General features: G+C 39.6%; 1 protein-coding gene across 1 annotated transcript in view; it reads left to right on the top strand.

Moving 5' to 3' along the window:
• The first annotated feature begins 4462 nt into the window (after positions 1 to 4462).
• LOC123020528 (desmoglein-1-like) overlaps positions 4463 to 20169 on the top strand; it is a 23223-nt gene continuing 7516 nt past the window's right edge. The window contains exons 1-12 of the mRNA XM_044424356.1: positions 4463 to 4477; positions 5318 to 5356; positions 5868 to 5996; positions 8146 to 8301; positions 9037 to 9184; positions 11503 to 11666; positions 12679 to 12813; positions 13498 to 13683; positions 15297 to 15568; positions 16315 to 16457; positions 17038 to 17259; positions 19926 to 20165. Coding sequence (XP_044280291.1) covers positions 4463 to 4477; positions 5318 to 5356; positions 5868 to 5996; positions 8146 to 8301; positions 9037 to 9184; positions 11503 to 11666; positions 12679 to 12813; positions 13498 to 13683; positions 15297 to 15568; positions 16315 to 16457; positions 17038 to 17259; positions 19926 to 20165 — 1849 coding nt within the window. The remainder of the gene's footprint in view (positions 4478 to 5317; positions 5357 to 5867; positions 5997 to 8145; positions 8302 to 9036; positions 9185 to 11502; positions 11667 to 12678; positions 12814 to 13497; positions 13684 to 15296; positions 15569 to 16314; positions 16458 to 17037; positions 17260 to 19925; positions 20166 to 20169) is intronic.

The raw sequence follows: 20169 nt of genomic DNA, 5'->3' as shown, positions 1-20169 counted from the left end.
CATGTACATGAGTTCATTCTTAGAATAATCTATGAAATTGTGTTTGAAATTAAAATCCTATGCATTCTTATTCAAAAGGAAGGCCATATTGTGCCCAATGGGGCTTGCTCTTAAGTAGCATGTTCAGTATTGGTGGTCTCAGTCAGACAAGATTCAGTAACTTTCTGTTGAGCAGCAACTCAATAGTTCAGTAACTTCAAAGAACTGGGACACTCAGCATAGCAATGTCTGGAGTGATTGCCAGCAGCTCTGCAATCTTCCCCAGCCCTATGCTGTCTGAGAAACTTAATTGCCAGGTTAGTCAGACTACTCCTGTAACTATTGTTTAGGACTCTGCTAATCTAGAGCTGTCATTCTGATTTTTCTGCATTCCTGTCCTTTTCATGCCCATATGCACAGCAGTCCAGAGATCTGCCTGCACTCTGAGGTTCACATCTGGTATTGTATATACTACAGCAGTTTTCTCCTAACTGGTGCTGTCCACGTTGGCTGAAAGCGATAGGAGTTGTAGCCCAACGTGTCTGGAAGGCATCAGGTTAGAGAAGAATGTAGTGGAGGGAGAGAAGCAACACATAAACACAGAGAAGAAGCTGGTTTCCCTTCTACCCACCTCTGTACTAATGATCATTAGTTTGCTTTCTAGATGATTTATTTGAAAAAAAAAATCTCTAAGTGCATCATATTAAATGCATTAAAATGCCCTATGGTTTATATTAAATGCATAATTATCAAGATCTTGATAAAATATTAAAATCACTTAAAACTACTATGATGCCATGATTACAAAGCCCTGCCCCTAGAGCAAAATCTCCGAAACAATTGCAGAGCAACAATTGTGTCTTTCACAAGGAAAGGAAGACATTGCAAAAGGCAGGTGGGGCTTCAGCACAGCCCCATTTCAGAATGCCCTTTGGTGTGCAGCAGGTCCCCAGGGGCTGGGCCTATTTGGCATCCATTTGCCCTGCAGCTCATCTGCCTCTCTCAGTGCAATATGGATGCAGGAAAGAGTCAGCGTTCAATGACATCCTGTTGTGTGCTTGACACCACCACACCTTGAGTTAGCTTTGACAAATGCCCCATGGAAGCAAAACTGTGTTGGAACAACTTTGTGACACACCTATCACATTGTCTTTGAAGAAGGAGCCAATGCCTTTTAAGAAAGCTGCAGTCTCTCAGCCTCCCTGTCCTATCTTTAAAACAAGAGCACTGGTTAATTGTGCCACAGTGTTACTCTGGTGGCAGAATCAGTAAGGACTATAATTTTGTTTTATTTTATTTATTTTAGTCCCAAATAAAGCCTGCTGGCTGGGAGGTTATGAAGGTCCAACACAGATGGGTGGAAACAGGTTGGGGAAGGCTGTATAACAGGCTCCCTTCATGCTGCTGGAACTAAAATAGAAATGCATTGGAAGTGCAGCTGGGAACTTTTTCATGGGGTAGTGAGGAAAAACCACATGCTTAATTTTTGACTAGGACAATGATTGCCAAATGCAAGCCATATCCATCTTGTAGGTGAAACATTTCTTGTTTTGTTCACTGGTACCTAAGATGTGCCTGAGTACCCATAAGCTTCTTCAGTGCTTCTGTGTATGAAAACTGTTGAATATCTTACATTATTTTCCAATTTTGAAAAACTTATGGTTGTTGTCAATTGGCTGCAGTTATAAGGAATTGAGCCAGTTCTGTGTAAGAAGAAACTTTTATTTGCTTAACCAGTACCTAGCTAACTGAAATTCTTAGCTGTAGTCAATTTGTCCCCATTGTTTCCAGTGGCCCTGGGCTGGCATCTAAGTCCTTAAGAAGGAAGCTAGTAGAAACCTTTATATTCTGTAATATGTAGAGTGGAGTGGTGATCAGGATGCAAAATATTTCCAGATTAGCTAGGTTCTGGATAGAGTTGATTCTAAGTACCTCATTTCAGCTGCTGTCTGATAACCCAGGCTCCATCAGCCTGATGTCCCCCAGATGTTTTGGATGTCAATTCCTATCAGCATGGCCAAAAATCAGCTGGGAGTTGTTGTCCAGAACAATTGGAGGGCACAAGGTTACAGAAGGCTGACCTAGGAGTAAGCTCCACTAAATTCAGTGGGATTTACTTCTGAGGAGATAAGCAGGAGTTGGCCATTTGTAGTCCTCAGGTAATCCTAAAGAAGGCATCCCTGGACCCAGAGGTGGGCACCAACTTTAGACCAGTGGCCAACATTCCCTTTTTTGGACAAGGCATGCAAGCAGGTGGTGGCGGGACAACTCCAGACACTCTTGGATGAAACGGATTATCTGGACCCATTTCAGTCTGGCTTCAGACCCAGTTATGGTACTGAATCTGCTTTGGTCACACTGTACGATAACCTATACAGGGAGAGGGACAGGCGGAGTGCGTCCCTGTTGGATCTCCTGGACTTCTCAGCAGCATTTGATACCATCAACCATGGTATCCTTCTGGATAGGCTGGCCGATTTAGGAGTAGAAGGCTTTGCATGGCAGTGGTTCCACTCCTATCTGGCCGGCCAATTCCAGAAAGTGGTGCTGGGGGACTATAGCTCTGCACCATGGCAGCTTTGTCATGGGGTTCCGCAGGGCTCTATTTTGTCCCCTAAATTATTGTAACATGCTCTACATGGGCTGCCCTTGAAAACGGTCCAGATACTTCAGCTGGTACAGAATAAGCTGCCAGGCTGCTGATGGGGACCAGTCATTATTCTCACATAACATTGGTCCTCTACCAGCTCCACTGGCTTCCAGTTGAAGTCTGGGCCCAATTCAGGGTGCTGGTTTTGACCTATAAAGCCCTAAACGGCTTGGGACCAGGATACCTGAAGGAACATCTCCTTCCTTACGCCCTCATGCCCCTTAAGATCTGCAGGAAAGGCCCGGCTCCAAGAACCCTCCCTGAAGGAGGTAAAGAGGATGTCCACTCGGAGGAGGGACTTCTCTGCAGTGGCACCCAGACTGTGGAATGTGCTCCCCAGAATGGTTTGACTGGCGCTGAGCCTATACTCTTTTCAGTGCCAGGTCAAAACCATTTTATTGAAGCATTATTTTAAAAATTAGTATTTTAATGGTTTTAACAGTCACTTTTGATTTGATTTATTTGTATTAGTTATATATTGTGTTATTATATTATACTGTGATACTGATTGTTTTATTGGACTTTGTTTTTAATTGTTGTGAGCCATCCTAAGATGTTATACATCAAGGACAGCATATAAAAGTTTTAAATAAATAAATAGATTGAGAGAGAGAGAAAGAGAAATTTTGGCCTATAGTCCTAGCCAGTCAAGAGTATGTGAAGTTATGGACTGAATCAGAATATCAGAAGTAAATGCCATTGTGTTCAGTGGGACATACTCACTGGTACTGTGTTTAGGATTGCAGTCTTAGTCATTCAGTACATTGTATCCCTCCCTTCCTATAAAGAGCTGAAGGCTATACACCTGGGAATATACAGAAATTACTTTCCAGAATTCAGCTGTGCTTCATGGTGGTGAACATGGGAGTGAATACATAATACAGGAGATGAAATAGCTGCCTGCAGACTTTCCATTGGTTATTTGTCCATGTTCTCTTCCGTGCTAAGGAGAAGGGTAGTTATTAGAATCAAAACCCTTTGTTCCAATGTAGAAACCATGTGTTGGGTCCCAGGCAGCCCAATTCACTTTAGTGGATCAAGTACATGCATAAGATAGCTATCCAAAATTTATTTTAGCTTTTATAGTCTGTTGGGGTAAGTGCTGTGCTTAATAATGATTTTCAGCTATAATTAAATGTTGTTTAGTTGCTGCCAGGTAAGACCTTCAACCACAATATACTTCAGATAAGCTATGCTGGTGAGCTTCTGTTCACAATTCCAGTCGGTCAGCCGTGCCTTAGTCTACCTCTCCATTCCATTCCATACCTTCCCACCACCAGACACTCAAGGTTCTGTGGCCACTAAGCACACTGGGTTCAGTCCTTCCCCTCCCCTCTTAGGCGGGTCTTCTCTACATATTTGTTGTAGTTTTGCAAATCTTGCTTTTCCTCAGTTTTTACTACATAAGTTTCAGCTTTCACCCCTAAACTACAGAAACAGATAGAATGACAGTAGTTGGAAACCCCAAAAGAAAATAAAGATGGTGGTGGGGGGCATTGCCATTTGTATTGTTTGCATGCTATGGAATTAAAATAGCAATATCTGGGCAAAATACATCAGGGAGAAACCTGAACACATTCCTATAGATCATTAATTAAAATAACAGGATTTAAACGTACAGCTTATGGCATGATGCTGAATGCTTCACTTCTTGCATCTCTATATATCATTTTTAATGCTACAGATGGGAAATTTGTGTCAGCACCACAGTTTACCATCCTCCAAATGATAATCTCTCTTCTTTTCAGCTAATAGCCTTGGAGGGAAACTCTCATTGGCACTAATGAGTGCTTCCTTCCAGGGCTGATGGCAAGGATGATTTCTGTCGTGATCATGGTGAAGTTGCCTGTGCGTATCTCCACCCCATATCTTTCTTGCTATGAACTGCTTGCTGCTTTTAAAGGCACAGAAGCAACTGGTGCATCTAGTCTAGGCTTTTGGATAAATTGAGAAGCAGCTGTGCTCATATAGCTACGTACCAGCATGAATGGCTCTTTACAAAGTCCAAGAGGACAGGTCCTTTACAATCTAAAATTTAACATAGAGGAAACGATGGGGGTGTAAGATAATTATAACCTGCCTTAATTCTCACCATCTCATCCAACTCCCATCACATCATAGCTGCCAACCTAATTGAAGTGACTATAAAAGAAGACAATATAAAGCAGTTTTTAAGAAAGCACAAGAGTTAATAATTAAATCATCTTTCTCATATTGCAAAATCACCACATGCAGGTGCTTAAATGACGACATTCTCATCAAGCCAGTCTAAGTTTTATGAAATGGGTTAAACATTATTTTGCTTGACTTTCATATTTGTACTTTCTGAAAAGGGTTCTACCACCAAGTACACACCTGTTCTGATTTCCTGTTGCAATTGTATCTTTTTATGATGTTTTGAAATTGGTTTCTGAAGGTCCGTTGCATTTGGAGAGTGGTTTGTCAGTCAAGAAGGACCTCTACTCTCCGCTGCACATTGCAACTGAATTCAATGGCAGCATGACTCAAAAATTTGTCCAAAGAACTGTAGCACAAGTTGCATGTGTCTGCAGATGAATTAGGCAAATACTTTACCTTTAATATGAATGAAGTTTATTATTTCATATTAAACTTATTTATTCATATTAGTGGTGATAGGGAATTAAGAGAGCACTGTGCCTAACTCAGTTCTTTTTGCTCTTTTTCTAGGTGTTCTTGGAGTTCAGCACTGGTACTTTTCATGTTGAGGTAACTTATTCACACACAGTCTTTAATCAGTACACAGCTTTTCCTCCATAGGGGCCTTGTTTTCACACATCCTCCTGTCTCCTTCAGAGTACTAGCCTGAACTTCCTGTCTCTCCAGTGATCCCAGCTTGTCTGTCTCTAGTCTATGTGGAGCTCCTTCCCACACCTATACCTCTAATTTCCCAGTATGTAGTTTACCTGGTTCCAGGCCCCCTGGTCCCTCTATAGTACACAGACTTTCAAAGTAGTAGTGCAGCCATCTCGCCTAATCCTCTGCTTACTCCTCACCTTCACAATGGCACTAGTCTGCAGGATTCCCTGGCTGGACCATTCCCTCTCAAACATCTCTGAATATTCTCAAGCACCCTGTGACATTAGAGAAATTCAGTCAGTGTCTTGCTTGGATGCTAACCCTTTACATGGAGCAATGCCTATAATATTTAATATTCAAAATAGTTGTTCCAAATAGCACTCCATTCATCATAGTTATGATAAGATGCTTTTCATTCAAGGTAAAAGAATGGGATGAAAAAGGTCTGGGGAGATGGAAAACATATCGGAGGCAGAAACGAGAATGGATTAAATTTGCTGCAGCCTGTAGGGAAGGAGAAGATAATTCAAAGAGAAATCCAATTGCCAGGGTAAGTTTCAACTAATGCATCTCTAAAAATGAAATCCTATGCCTGCTTAAAAAAAAAAGCGGGGCGGGGGTGTCTACAACTCCCAGAATGGTCCAGCAAATATAAGAATCCTTCAGCATACTGAAGAAAAAAATGTTGAAGTTCACTGGGCTCAAGGAATCCAAAACCTAACATGTGAAAATGACAGCAAAATTCTAATAAATTTTGATAATCAGATAACCTTTTCCTAAAAGTACTGTTGCTCCAAGGGTTGAGTATTTTGCTGTGATGGGAAATTTGTTGTCTAGCATTGTATGAGGTATAAACCAAAATCAAATAACATAGCAATTCTGAGAAAGTTGTATTTGTGTATTTGTGCATGAACTGGACATAATATAGTCAAATTTATGAACCTGCATTTTTCTTTTCCTTCCTTTTTGCCCTTTGTGTTGAAATGCCACAGTAAGAATAAATGATAGAGAATTTGCTAACACTCAGTTTCTGATGAGGTTCAGCACTGGAATCCATTTTCTTCATTAGGACTGAGTCTTGAACAATGTGAGGTAATAATTGACAGTGCCTCTAAACATTGCAGAGGGCCTTTCCCTTGCTTCTAGGGAATCTTCTTCACAGTCTTCCCCCACACATTGACACTTGAGAAGCAATGTCTGCAGAAGATGGCATTGTGGTTTTTCTGGTGAACCATCTTTTGCAGTATGTTTGAAAGGCATCAGCATATTGTACTGATTGGATTGGAGTGCACAACTTTCTTAGCCCCAAGAGTCTCAAGTGATTCTGACTTTAGGGTCAGGGGTCTGCACATGTACAAACACATGCATACAGACATGCACATTCATACACATGCACACTTGTACAGTGTTCTTTCCTTGCAACAAGCAGAAGCACAGGAAGAGGTTCTGTGTGGGGAGGGAATGGAGGGTGCCGGCTGTGGTGAAATCAACTTCAGAGCCTCAGTAAAGGCCATGTGGATGCATGTGGCCCTCAGGCTGTAGGTTGCAATCCCTTGGCTTAGAGAGTGAGGTGCTCAACTGGGTTATAAAGTGTCTGTCAGGCACAGGGGAATCCACTGGGAATTTTAACCCCATCTAGACCTTCCTGCTGAAATCCTTTTGTAAGTCTCCATGCAATGCCTTGGTGATACCTCATCACTACCCAGTTGATGGACTGGATGCCTTGCTGCAGAAGGAAAGCAGCACAGCTTTGTGTGCAAGCTAGCATGACAAAGAGGGAGCACACACAGTCTTCAACACCTAAACATCAAACATTAAAAAGGGAAAGTAAAGATTCACAAATCAGCTAGCTATGCTGAGGTGGGAGGAAGGATAGATTCTCCACCACTTTGTGTTACAGGCAAGCAGATAGTTCACAAAATGGCAAGACATTTACAGCAGCAGCAGAAATAATTGATTTCAGAAATAGAGGTTCACAAAAGGAGATTCTTTGTTCAAGCACAGAGGTCATTTGGATTTAACAATTTTGGTTAAATAAACCATTATTAACATCCAATGATATCCTTACATAGAACAGAACAGCATAAATGAATGGGACCACTTAATCATGACTAACCTCACATAATTCAAACTGGTCTGTTCCATGTTAAACTAACACTGAATACTACACTGTGATCTATTAAGCCAGGGCAATGGAGACCTCTCACATGCCACCTTCAGTGCTATGGTCCTATTTTCAGAGTTTGATTAGTCAAAAAAAATCTCCAATTAGCTTAGGATACTGTACATACTGTACATTTGTAGGTATAGAGTGGCCACACTCTATGGGAGTAGCTTTATGGGTTGTTTCCCCCCACATCATGATCCACCTGTATGCTCTGCAATACAGACATTTATAAGGTATCACACAAGCATTGAAAAAGGAGAAGTGAAGCTACTCAGAAAGTTCTCTCTATGAATCAGACAGCCACAGAAATATCTGCCCTGGATGTTAATGCATGTAGCAGTAAGTTCATGAGGCTCTGGAGTGCTTTGCTTCTGTTTTTGGTAAGTGATGCTAAATCACAGATGATACCATTCCCGTGATTGTCATTAACTAGATCAGAATTGCTCGATGATCGTAGAAGGGCCACTTAATGTTATGGTAAGCGCCTGAATAATTATTTGGAAAATAAATTTTGTTTTGCTTTCTGTTGCAGATCCGATCTGACTGTGAAGAAACGCAACCAATCATATATAAAATAAGTGGAGTAGGGATTGATCAGCATCCCATTGGAGTGTTTGTAATAAATCAAAAGACTGGTGAAATTAATATAACAAAAATAGTAGATCGAGAAGAGAATCCTGTGTTTATTGTAAGTACTAACTATATGCCAAATATATTCTCCTTTGCCTTTACCATTGACAGCTACAATATAGGGAAGGCACCTTCCCCATTGGAGGTTGCCCATTTACTAAGGTCATCTACAGGTGATGCAGAACTGGTGAAAACTAGAAAGAAGACCTCTTCAGCAGCTGCACACATGCTCTGGCACCCCTCTCAAATGGTATTCTGCCATACAGTGAGAACACCACTTTATAGAAAGATTTTGGTGACGCAGGCTTTCATCTTGCTGCTATTTTTTTCTCTGCTGTGGCATTCTAATGATTATGGTTCTGTAACATGGGCAGGTGTTTGTATTGCTATAAAGGAGTGTTTTATTATTTATACTGCAGCTTTTACTCTTTTTATCATTTTAATACTGACCACTTTTTGTGGCCTTGAACTTGTGAGTAAAATCAGGAAATATTTTGACAATATTTTAAAAAGAATAATAGCAACCATTCATGCAATATTTATAAATAAAATAAAGAAAGCAAATAGCTTTTTAAGAAGCAAATAGCTTTCACCCATGGGAGGAGATTGAAACCCCATCCGTGAGGGTAGACTGGACATGCACATGGTAGGCATGTCATGAGTGGAACCACCTGGAGCTGGGGGTCAGACTAGATGGCCAGGGAGACCCCTTCTGACTCACTCTGTTTCTATGTTTTGTGTATTGAATGGATGCCAAATCTTTATAATGCTTTTGTTTTTCTTTTTAATACAGATTAAGTGCCATGCTATCAATGTTTTGACTGGAAAATCAGTGGAAACACCTCTTGATCTCCGAGTCCGGGTTCTGGATATCAATGACAATGCACCAGTATTTACACAAACCACGTTCTCAGGCTCAATAATAGAGAGCAGCATGGAGAGTGAGTACACTGGTGCCATTTCTAGTGTAGCTGCAATTAAAGAAAAGAGTATATGTAACTGTGTTTATGGGTAGTTTCAACCTATCTTACAGGGTAGTTGTTGTGAGGATAAAATTGAGAGCAGGAGGAACATTATATAAGCCAACCTGAGTTTCTTGGAAGGAAAAAGGTTGTATATAAATATGACAACTAATAATAAATAGAAACCTAGGTGAGGATGAATTACTATTTTAGGCTACAACTTTATCCAATTTTATACATAAAAGCCCATTTTATGGCACATTACTATGGCCTCCCGACATTGCTTGGGGCACAGGAGCATTCAGAGCACCCCCATTCTGAATCCAGAGCTGGGGTTCTAACTTCAGAGATCCTCTCTGTACCATGCAACTAGCATGGTGTGGGGGAAGGAGCAAGGCTCTGCCAAGATATACCAGCATATAATGAAACTTGAAACCAAAAATAGCAAAGCAGAAATCAGAGGTCCTCTTATAAACCAGGTGAAAAAAATTCATCATATTATTCATCATTTTAAAAAGGATCAAGATAGATAATAAAGACAATTGCATTTACAAGCTCATTTTAACAACAACAACAGCAGCGAGCTGGTTCCAGGCAAGCTTGTCCTGTGTCACCTTGCAGAGAATGGGGTGTTCCTGGTTTTTTAAAAAAACAGGAAATGGGCAATCAGTTACAAGCCAGCATGCTCCCAAACAACCCAGATTATTCATTTATTAGATTTATACCCCACCTTTTTTCTTACAAAGAACTCAAAGTGGCTTGCATCATTCTCCTCCTGCTGCTCTCAATCTTATCCCACAACAACAATCTGTGAGGTAGGTTGGGCTGAGAGTCTGTGACTGGCCCAAAGTCACCCAATTAGCTCCATGGCAGAATGGGAACTAGAACCCAGATTGCCTGAGTTCCAGTCCTACATTCTTAATCACTACACAACACTGACTCTCAGATTAAGGTGAGAGCAACACTGAGAACTATTCTGGCTCTCAGACCCTAAGTCTACCTGTCTCTCCGGTTTTTTAAAACCTTGCTCTCTGTTCCTTGTAGAGAGTCCATATACTGCCAGATGTTTGCCATGTTTGCTCCTAGAGAGAGGGCCCTTATGAAAATATGTTAGAACTGGTAGGTAAATGGATAAATGCCTATCACCTTAATGAAAGGGGCAATATTTTTATGACAGTTTATTGGTTTAGAATAAATGTTATTCTTGATAGAAAATCACATTACAAATCAAATCAATAAAATGGAAAGCATACACCTTCATAAAATATGATTAATTAATAATATTTCAAGAACAACTTTTGTAACACATCATTTTTTAAAATGTATGAACACTTTATTATATTCAATCCTTTTAAAAATATTATTTAAAAAGATAGCAGAAAATGAAGGGTAATATCCAAATATATTTAATATATTAAAATAGCTTTGATTAAAAGAGAAATTCTGAGTTCTTGGAAGAGCAGAAGAGGGGCAACTGGATGCTACAAACCTTCCTTTCTGTAGGCAGGGATGACATATACCACCTGGAGGTAGGGTTGAACATGGGACATCCCAGAAGGGTTCAGGCAGGTCTTGATCTATTGGATCCATCAGTTTTCCAGCGTACCCCCACCACTGAAAGGTCAGAAAGGTAAATCAGCCATGATGTAGGTGTATCTCTTCCATTAATGTACTGCAGAAAAACTGTCTTAGAAGGCTGGGTGGAGGGGCAGGGAAAAATCTCTCAAAGCCTTCTGTGTGAGCCAACAGGGTTAAGGAAATGGCAGTTTCTGTGCCGTAAAATCTACCCACCCCTCTTAGGATTTGTCTGTAAACATCTCTGAAATTTAGAGAAACAAGATAAAGGAAAATGTATTACCAGATTATTTGACAGAATTTCAAGTGCACCCATAGTGTCTTCCTGCCTTTAAATATGGAGTGAGGCATGGGAGACCTAAACACAAGCATATACTTCAACCATCTACGCATTGGTCTCTTTAGAGAAATTGCTTTTCATAGAATTATAACAATTCCATTGAAGTAAATCACAGTACTGTAGACTGAGGAAATTATATGAAATTCACCTTATGCTTTATGCTTACCATATATTTTATGTATTTACTTCAGAGAATTTTAGAAAAAAGTTAAAATGCTTTCTATTCTTAGCTTTTTAAAATAGAATAGAAAGGTTCTTAGTTTTAAAAAAGAGTTATATTTTTTAAAAGAGTTAAATCTGGGTTTCACAAACTGAAGTGCAGCTTTTCATGGTGATGGTGGGGTGCTTTACTACCTCTGAGTGTTTTTTTCGTTTTTTGCAGACACCCTGGTGATGAAAATAACTGCTATTGATGCAGATGAACCAAATAATTTGAATTCCAAAATTGCTTACAAGATTGTGAGTCAGACTCCCGGAGGCCAGCCCAGGTTTATTCTTAACACAGAGACTGGGGAACTTCACATTGCAAATGCCCTTGACAGAGAGGTAAAACATTAAACAAACCCCTTGTGAAATGCTGCTTCTCCCAGAAAAATACTGCTACGTGTATATCCCCCACTTCCAAGGGATTTCTTTGTTTACCCATGATTCATCTTCCTTTGAGAACACAGCACTGGGGCATTCTGGAATTCTGTGGAATAAGATTAATTAACACAAACAGGGTGAGCATTAGATGAAGGTTCCTGCACTCCAACAGATTTCTGTTTCCCATTAAATTTTTAGAGGACCTGAGAGCACAATAAGTTTTCTTGCAGAGAGCAATGCCAACTCTCTGTTTCCTTTTCAGACTCAGTTCCCACACAGACTTAGCTTGCTTCTATTCAGATCTCTGAATTTACTTTTGGGGAAAGGTGGAACAGAAAGCTAACTCCCTGCTCTCCAGAAGAGTCTACTTATGGTTAATTCTGAGGTGGGTCACCACCAGACTAATCTCTATAATAGTAGGGAATCTACCCAGCTAAACTTGTCCAACAGGTCTGATATATTCTGTCTCTTTTCAGTAGCAGGACTGGAAAGATACTTGAAATGTCATTTAAGCTGAAAGGTCATTTCACTTACAAAAATATTGCAATTTCAGTGCTAGGAAAATGCCGTGTACTTCAATGGCATACATCTGCAACTGGAGTGCCGAAAGGTTTCTGGAACCTCATCAACAAGTAGGCAGCAATGGTGCATTTTCTGGAAGAACAAACAATATTATTCAGGCAGAAACATAAAGACAAATGAAAGAAATACATATATGCAAAGCTACAATCCTATGCCTGTTTATTTGGAACTCATATCTAATATTACATAGGACCAGACTGCAAAACTGATTTGAATGAAAGGGCAGAGATGAGACACACATTTCCTACCCTTTTCATGATGAAAAACACTTTTTATGATGAGATAAAAATCTCCACTTTATCAAAGCATACTTTGTTATTTACCAAAGTGACCTTTTTAACATTTCCACATTTTTTTCTTTGTTTCCTCCCCTTCCCCAATATTAATTTAGGAACATAGTAGATACACTCTGGTTGTGAAAGCCACAGACAGGGATGGAGCTCCAGATGGAATATCTTCAGAATGTTTATGTCACGTTGCAGTTGAAGATGTAAATGATAATTTTCCAACCTTTTCACAGAGTTCGGTAAGATTGATTGACTAAAGCATCATCACTAGCCACAACTGACTTTGAATTCTGTGGGCAATTGAGATACTTATGGGGTGGATTTTTATGTCATTGGAAGTCCAAGTAGCAAAGCCAACAAACCAAGTTTATCCAGCCACATAGTTTCTCTTTCCCCTCCCAAAAAGAAAAAAAAAAGAATACAAAATATTTTATGCACTTTACCTGAATTTCACTGAAAACAGCAGTTAAATGATGCAGAGGTATGGATTGCAAAATGCTTGCATTTAAAAAAATACACATGAAAAAGTGTTCTTTTACACATGAAAAATGCATGTGTTCATGCTTTAAACAATGAAAGAAATTGCATACTTTAAAATGTGAATAATTGAGGCCTGTATTAGGGAAAACATGAACAAATTTTCATGTGAAAAACCCTCCCACCAGACCTGCAAACTGATATGATATATGAGTCCGTACAAACTTTGAAATGGAATTCAGATGACTCCAATGAGTTCTAGATTTGCTGAGTGGCAAATCCTTCTTGTAACCATATTCTGTGCAGCAACTGTATCCATGTAAGGGCAAAATAATGAGTAGTGTGAATCCCTTGTTTTCATAGCCAGTTTGAAATTACAAATTTAATCCTATGCCAAGATGTTTTCAAGCTGACTGGGACACTGTGCTTTAATCTTTCTTGTCTAGTATTCAGTATCAATATCAGAGAATTCACTCAGTCAAGATCTTCTGAGGATACAAATACTTGATGAAGATGAAGAATTTTCAGATAATTGGGTTGCACAATTTGAGTTTTTGTCTGGAAATGAACAAGGCAACTTTGAAATAACTGTTGACCCAAGAACTAATGAAGGTATCCTGAGAGTTGTAAAGGTATACATTTCAAACATTCTTTCATTCCTACTGAAAACAAGAATCTAGTTCCATGTCTGTATGTGGGAAGGAGAGATTCTGTTACCTCTCCTGAGCAAGAAAAAGAAGTTTTCCTGACTAGTGGCTTTATTTTCATCTCAGACTGCAGGAGCACCTTTGGGTAAAGAAGGTGTTTTTAAGGTAGGAAGTCAGGCTCAAGGCAGGCAAGCTTTTCTGCTGCAGTAGTTCCCAAATTGTGAGCTAGGATACTCCTACAATCAGTTTTCCTACTGATGCCCCAAATAGCTTTTGTGGCCAAGACAAAAATGTCATATGCTTATCCTGGTGCACCAATTATTGTGGTTCCTGAACAAAGAGAACCCAGGTTCATACTCTGAGAGCATATAGGATTGAGGACTGTAATATGTTCTGTATATATGTAATTCCGAGCCTAAAAGTGATGCATATCTTCAACCAAGGATCAGTAATGAGTTGCTAACCACTATACCAACCTTCCCCAACCTGGTGACCTCCATAAATGTTGGACTATATCTCTCATTATCTTTAACCAACTTGGTCATGCGGACCAGGACTGATGAGAGTTGCAATCCAATACATTAGAAGGGCAGCAGGATGGAGATGCCTTCGTATGATTTCTTCGATACCATACTGACTCACAAATGTAGGCACTGTTAGTATGTTCGCCTAGGAATGGGAAGACCTGAGTTCTGATCTTCATTTGGCTACCAAGATGAAGAGATGGCCTTGCAGCTATCATTCTCTTCCAGACTAACCAAATTTGTAGGATTCTGATGAGGAGAAAACAAAGGGAAATCTATGAACACCACCCTGAGTAGTTTGGTGAAAGTATCTGAGCATTAGATGGCAATAATGTTAAGCTAACCAGAAGAAAAGCTATACAGTTGGCATGAAAAATTAGGGAAATTTTGCTTTGTTGCCTAGATAAGTAGCTTGAATTTTCCAGGTTGGTTGGTGTTTAGTGGCATAAAAGTGTACATATTATAGATTTCCCTAAGTTATTTGACTCAGATGATATTGGTTTTGAGCAATAAGGAGAGCTTTAGGAACACATAAGCAGTGAAGTGTGGGTGAGAAGGAATTGGAATGATGCCTTGCAGTGCAAGGGGAGACAGATTTCATACATGCCACTTAAAAAGCTTTACAGCTTTTGTCTTGTTCTTAAAATGCATGAAATATTCTTGTAGAGATGTTCTTTGTGATGAAAGGAAAATATGATAGATAAAGACATAGTGGTCTTTGAAGTGCCAGATGAAGACCTTTATCTGTATCCACACCTTTGAAACAATTAACATATATTTCTAAATCATTGTTGTTTTCATCATCCTTAGAGTCTCATTCTTGGAGTTGTGCTTTATTTTGTCACCTCAGATGCTAATTGATTTACCTTCTCATCCACAAAAATGAAATGATTTATGCTGCTTATTATTATATTTTAAATTGTAATACTATTGTTCTTTGTGTGTACATGTATACATGCACACGCATGTATATACACAAACACAGACTCGATGTGCTATTCATACAAATATGCGTACAATATCTTGTGTGTATTTTGGTATGTGAAATGGATATGTGTCATTACTTTCTTTCAGGGAATTGATTATGAACAATTTTCAAGCATGCCTCTGAGAATTGGGGTACGAAACCCCAACCCTTTCCACTATTCAGTTGTTTCTCAATCTCAAAGTCAGTTTGCCACAATTTCAGTACAAGTGCTCAATGTTCCTGAAGGACCATCATTTAGTCCATCTGTAATTGCTGTTACTGCTTCTGAAAGCTTAACAAGTAAAGATATCCTGACTTACGAGGTTGCAAAATTCCAAGCCATTGATCAAGATACTGGAAGAGTTGCAACCAATGTCCGGTAAGATATGTTTGTGGCAAAGGCCATTCATTCATAGAATAGTAGGGTTGGAAAGGACCAGAGGGCCATTAGGTCCAATCCCCTGCTGTTGCGGGACTCCCAGTTAAACCATCCCTCTCTGATGACTGTCCAGTTGCATATTGAATGTCTCTAGTGTGAGAGAGCCCACATCCTTCCTAGGTAATTGCTTCCATTGCCATACTGCTCTAACAGTCAGGAAATTTCTCCTGCTTTCAAGCCAGAATCTGGCTTTCTGTAATTTGATCTATTATTCATTAGGCCCTGAAGATCTGAATTCTTTCAACCCAATTAGACAATAATAGTGGAAACTCAAGTTTCTCGGCCTCAGTGAGATCTATAAACTCCACATTACCTTTTGCGTGTTATAGCGGAGACTATAAACCCCCCTCCTGAATGTACTACATTCAGTGGACTTTAAAAAAAAAAGAAAGAGAGGGAGGGAGCACATTCAAAATGTGAATGCTCTCCCTAGTATAAAGTCTAAAGAAGTACAGTCCAGCCCTTACTGGGATGATGTTTTGTTCTCACACATCAATATAGTTTCTCACTGACATTTTATTTCCATGTAAACAACATTGGAATGTATATATGTCCATGGAGCATATATTTTCATCTTACAATTATTGAGCTAATAAAATTGGGGGGGGGGGTTGCACTAACAAGATTGTGCATGCTAGCATTTCAGCATGTTTAACTAATTCTAAGCATTTCTATTGGTCAAAAAGCTATATGATGGGACGTGATCCAGCTGCCTGGTTTCAGGTCAACCCAACAACTGGCCAGATCACTTTTAAGCAAGTGATTGATCGGGAGTCAATCTATGTAGTTGATGGAGTATACTCAGCAGAGCTACTAGCTATCACTAGAGGTAAGAAAATAGTTCTTTCTTTTCTTCCTTGAAATAAAAAGCACCCTCATGGATCACCCCAAAGGCTTCTGCAGTCAAGCATTCTGTTCAAATTCTCATCCTGCAAACTCGCTCCTGGCTCAGTTTCCAAAGAGTGCATGGAGCCACAAAACATGTATCCCCCAGCACAGCAGTGGAATCTGAAAAACAGGGATGCCCACCCGTTCAAACAAATGAGGAAGCAGGCTGTCATTGTAGCTCAGCTGGCCCAGGATGCTTCTTCAATCAGTTGTTCATGCTATTTTCAGATCTTAATGCCTAAGGACTTCCTCTTTAAACTGTCCTTCAAACTGAGAGTGCCATGGAATTGTAGATTTTTGCTTACCAGTAATTCAGCCTTTCAAAACTGTGTAACATGTCAGCCACTAAAACTTACCATTTGTTCTTTGATTTTCCTAGACACCTTTCTGTCTTGCATGAATTAAATTTTGTAAACTAAACCTAAACCTCAATGTGTTTTTTTCTCTTTCATTGCAATTTTCTATTATTGAGTGGTACAAGCCATCTGAATTTTTTTTCACATAGTTCTTCTTTATTACAGACAGTCCTTTCATGACAGCCACTGGTACCATTGTAGTTACAGTCCAAGATGTCAATGATAACTGCCCAATAGTGACAGAAGAAATTAGACAAGTGTGTGTAAAAAATCCATCTGTAATAATCACAGCTAAAGATCCAGATGCTCACCCATATGGACCACCTTTTAAATTTACCATAGTGGCTCACTCCCCAGAAAATTCATGGGATATCAGAATAGTGAATGGTGAGTATTTCTTTTATATACAGCATGTGTGTACTGCTTTATAGCTAGACTGATTCTGGAGTGATGCACAATAAAAAGATGAAATTGATAAAATAATGAAATCAGAACAAGGTAGTATTAAAACTGTGGCTGGTCAGCCAGGAAGCTTCCTGGAACAAATAATTCTTCAGCAGGCACCAAAACCACACAGTGTTGGTGCTTTCCTATCCTCCAGAGGTAGAGAGTTCCATAGAAATGGACCCACAACACTGAAGGCTTTTCTGTTGGTGAGCTCCATTCAGGCCTTAAGTCTGGGGGAAACCACCAGACTTCAGTGACCAGGAAGGTTGATAAGGGATAAGGCATTTTCTTGGGCATCCTGGACCCAAGTTGTTTAGGGCTTTATACACTGATATCTTGAGGCTGGCTCAGTAGCAAAGAGGCAGCCGCTATATGTACCAACAAACATGTTTGTTGATGTCATTATTTACCATACTGTTCAAAGGTTGCCCATTTTCCTAAATATGTTCATGCTTCCAATTCCCAATGCTATTCCTCTACTAATCATGCCCCCCCCTTTGTATATGAGGCACCCCTGCTCCCTCAAATGATATTACTACTCTGTGGGCAGATGTTAATGAATATACTATGTTATCAGTATGTTTATAATGTGATCAAGTGCACAGACCAATGAATAGTGTTGTAATTGCAGGAGAAGTAGGAGAAGTTTGCAAAGTTTCTGTTTTGTTTCCCCCTTTTGACTTTACAGTCACAGCGCCACCACAATGGTCATGCTGCTTTTTCAGGTTGCTTTTAATAAAAAAATATGCTAAAAGTCCTGTAATTGCATGTGCATCTTCACAGCTGTGTAGGAATGTCACTCTAAACATAAATTGTGTGAATGTTCCACCTTAAAGTATAATGGAGGGAGTTGGAATATTGAGAGAGAAACAGTATGAAGACAATGGGTTGGGTTGTGTATGGGGTGTTATATAGGTGAGGGAAACTTCATTCATTCATTCAAAATTTCTTATATGCCATCTGATTATTATAAAATCTCAAGACAGTTTACATAAAAAGCCAAAAATATAAATTTGTATTAAAACCATATTACAGCTGTAAAATAGTTAAAAACTCCTTAGTGCCCACATTTGCTACAACTAATTAAAATACAAGCTTGATTTAAAAACTGGGAGAATAAAAGGTTGTTGGCCTGGTGCTGAAATGAAGAAAGCGTCAGTGCTAGGGGAGTGAGCTCCATAATTGGGGCGGTATTGCAAAGAAGGCCTTCCTCCTCCTAACCATCCTCCTCACCTCTCTCAAGGACAGCTCTTGGAGAAGGATCTCCATGGCAGATCTAAGGGTCTGGGCAGGCTCATAGGGAAGGAGACATTCCCTTAAATAAACAGGTCTGAAACCATTTACAGCTTTATATGTTAGTGTTAATACCTTTGATCGGGCCTGGACTTCAAGTGGTAGCCTGTATAGCCTAACTAGGGCCTGTGTGATGGGTTCTCATCCACCATTCCCTGTCAGCAGTCTGGCAGCTCCATTCTGAACCAAGCGCAGTATCCAAATTGTCTTGAAGGGCAGCCCCTTTTAGAGCCAGTATAGCTAACTAACTATCTCCTTCACTTTCACACAGCTGAGTGTCCACTTCCCACTGCTGCATTATGGACGGATGGATGGGAATGGTGCTTCATGCAAGTGGGCTTCCCTCCTCTCACCTTCCCTCCTCTCACTGCTGTGCCCACTCAGCAACCCAGCAGTTGTTTCTGTATAAAATTCCAGTGTTACATTCTTTTGGTTACTCCATCTACTCCACTGGCATCAACCCAATCCTTTGAGAACTGAGTTAGGAGTGCAATATGAATATCAAAGTCTTGGTTGTGACAAAGATTCACTTCAATAAATTTAATATCACATAAAGCAACCTTAATTAAATACAACTGTCCCTTAATAGCCAAAATCAAGGAATTAAATTGGTCTCAAAGTTATTACTAATCCCTGTACATGCCCCTCCTGGAGTTTTCCAGGCAGGAAGTTGTTGTAGAATAGCTTTTTCCTGCCCTCTAACTTCTCCTTGATCGACACAGTCACATATAGCACCTTCTCTCCCTCACTTATATTAATTGACAGCCAGTTCTTACAAGAATTTCTGATACCCTGTTATATGCACCATCTGAAAGGGTATAAAGGAAGCAAAGTCAGAAGTCAGTAATATAACTGCGAAATGTTTCAGGAAATAAAAATGTTACTTTATTGCAGTCAAGTAAGCATGGAGAGACTAACACAGATCTGCCTTCCTCTCGAGGGTTTTTTAAGCCTGACAAAAACTTGCCTTTTCCAGCACATCTTTGGCACCATCTAGACTATGTATATCAATGCACGGGTTTTTAATTATATTAATGTATGTTTTATTTTTATTTAATTATTTTATTGTGATTTTATTCTGTTTATTTATTATATTTTAATTGTTATTTGTCATTTAATTTGTCATTTGTTATTTTATACCGTAAAGACTGCCCAGGGAGCATGATGCTAATGGGCAGCTTTTAAATGAATCTATTAATTAATATAAGTGACAACATGCTAACACAGGAGCATGAACTGGGTTGGAATGAAGAGCCTCCAAAACAGAATTATTAATATAAATTATCTGTTCTGTTTCTTCCTTTATTCAACAGAAACCTCAGCAGCACTATACTCTACAAATATCAAGTTTGTCATTCATCAGGTCCAAGTTAGAGTGTTTGACAACAGTGGCAGAAGCTGTGAAAAGCCATTGGTGGTTCCTTTGCAAGCCTGCCATTGTGATCAACATGGAAGATGTGTTGAATATGCTACTCAAAGAACCACTATTACTATTATTGGTGGAAGTGCAGGTGGTGGTGGAGGAATGGCTGGTGGTGGTGGAGGAATGGCTGGTGG

This window comes from Varanus komodoensis, unplaced genomic scaffold, assembly GCF_004798865.1.
Source record: "Varanus komodoensis strain SLA01 unplaced genomic scaffold, ASM479886v1 scaffold14_1, whole genome shotgun sequence".
In the NCBI taxonomy this organism is placed as follows: Eukaryota; Metazoa; Chordata; class Lepidosauria; order Squamata; family Varanidae; genus Varanus; species Varanus komodoensis.
The sequence above is the reverse complement of the archived record's forward strand: the minus strand, read 5'-3'. Positions and strand labels throughout refer to the sequence as shown.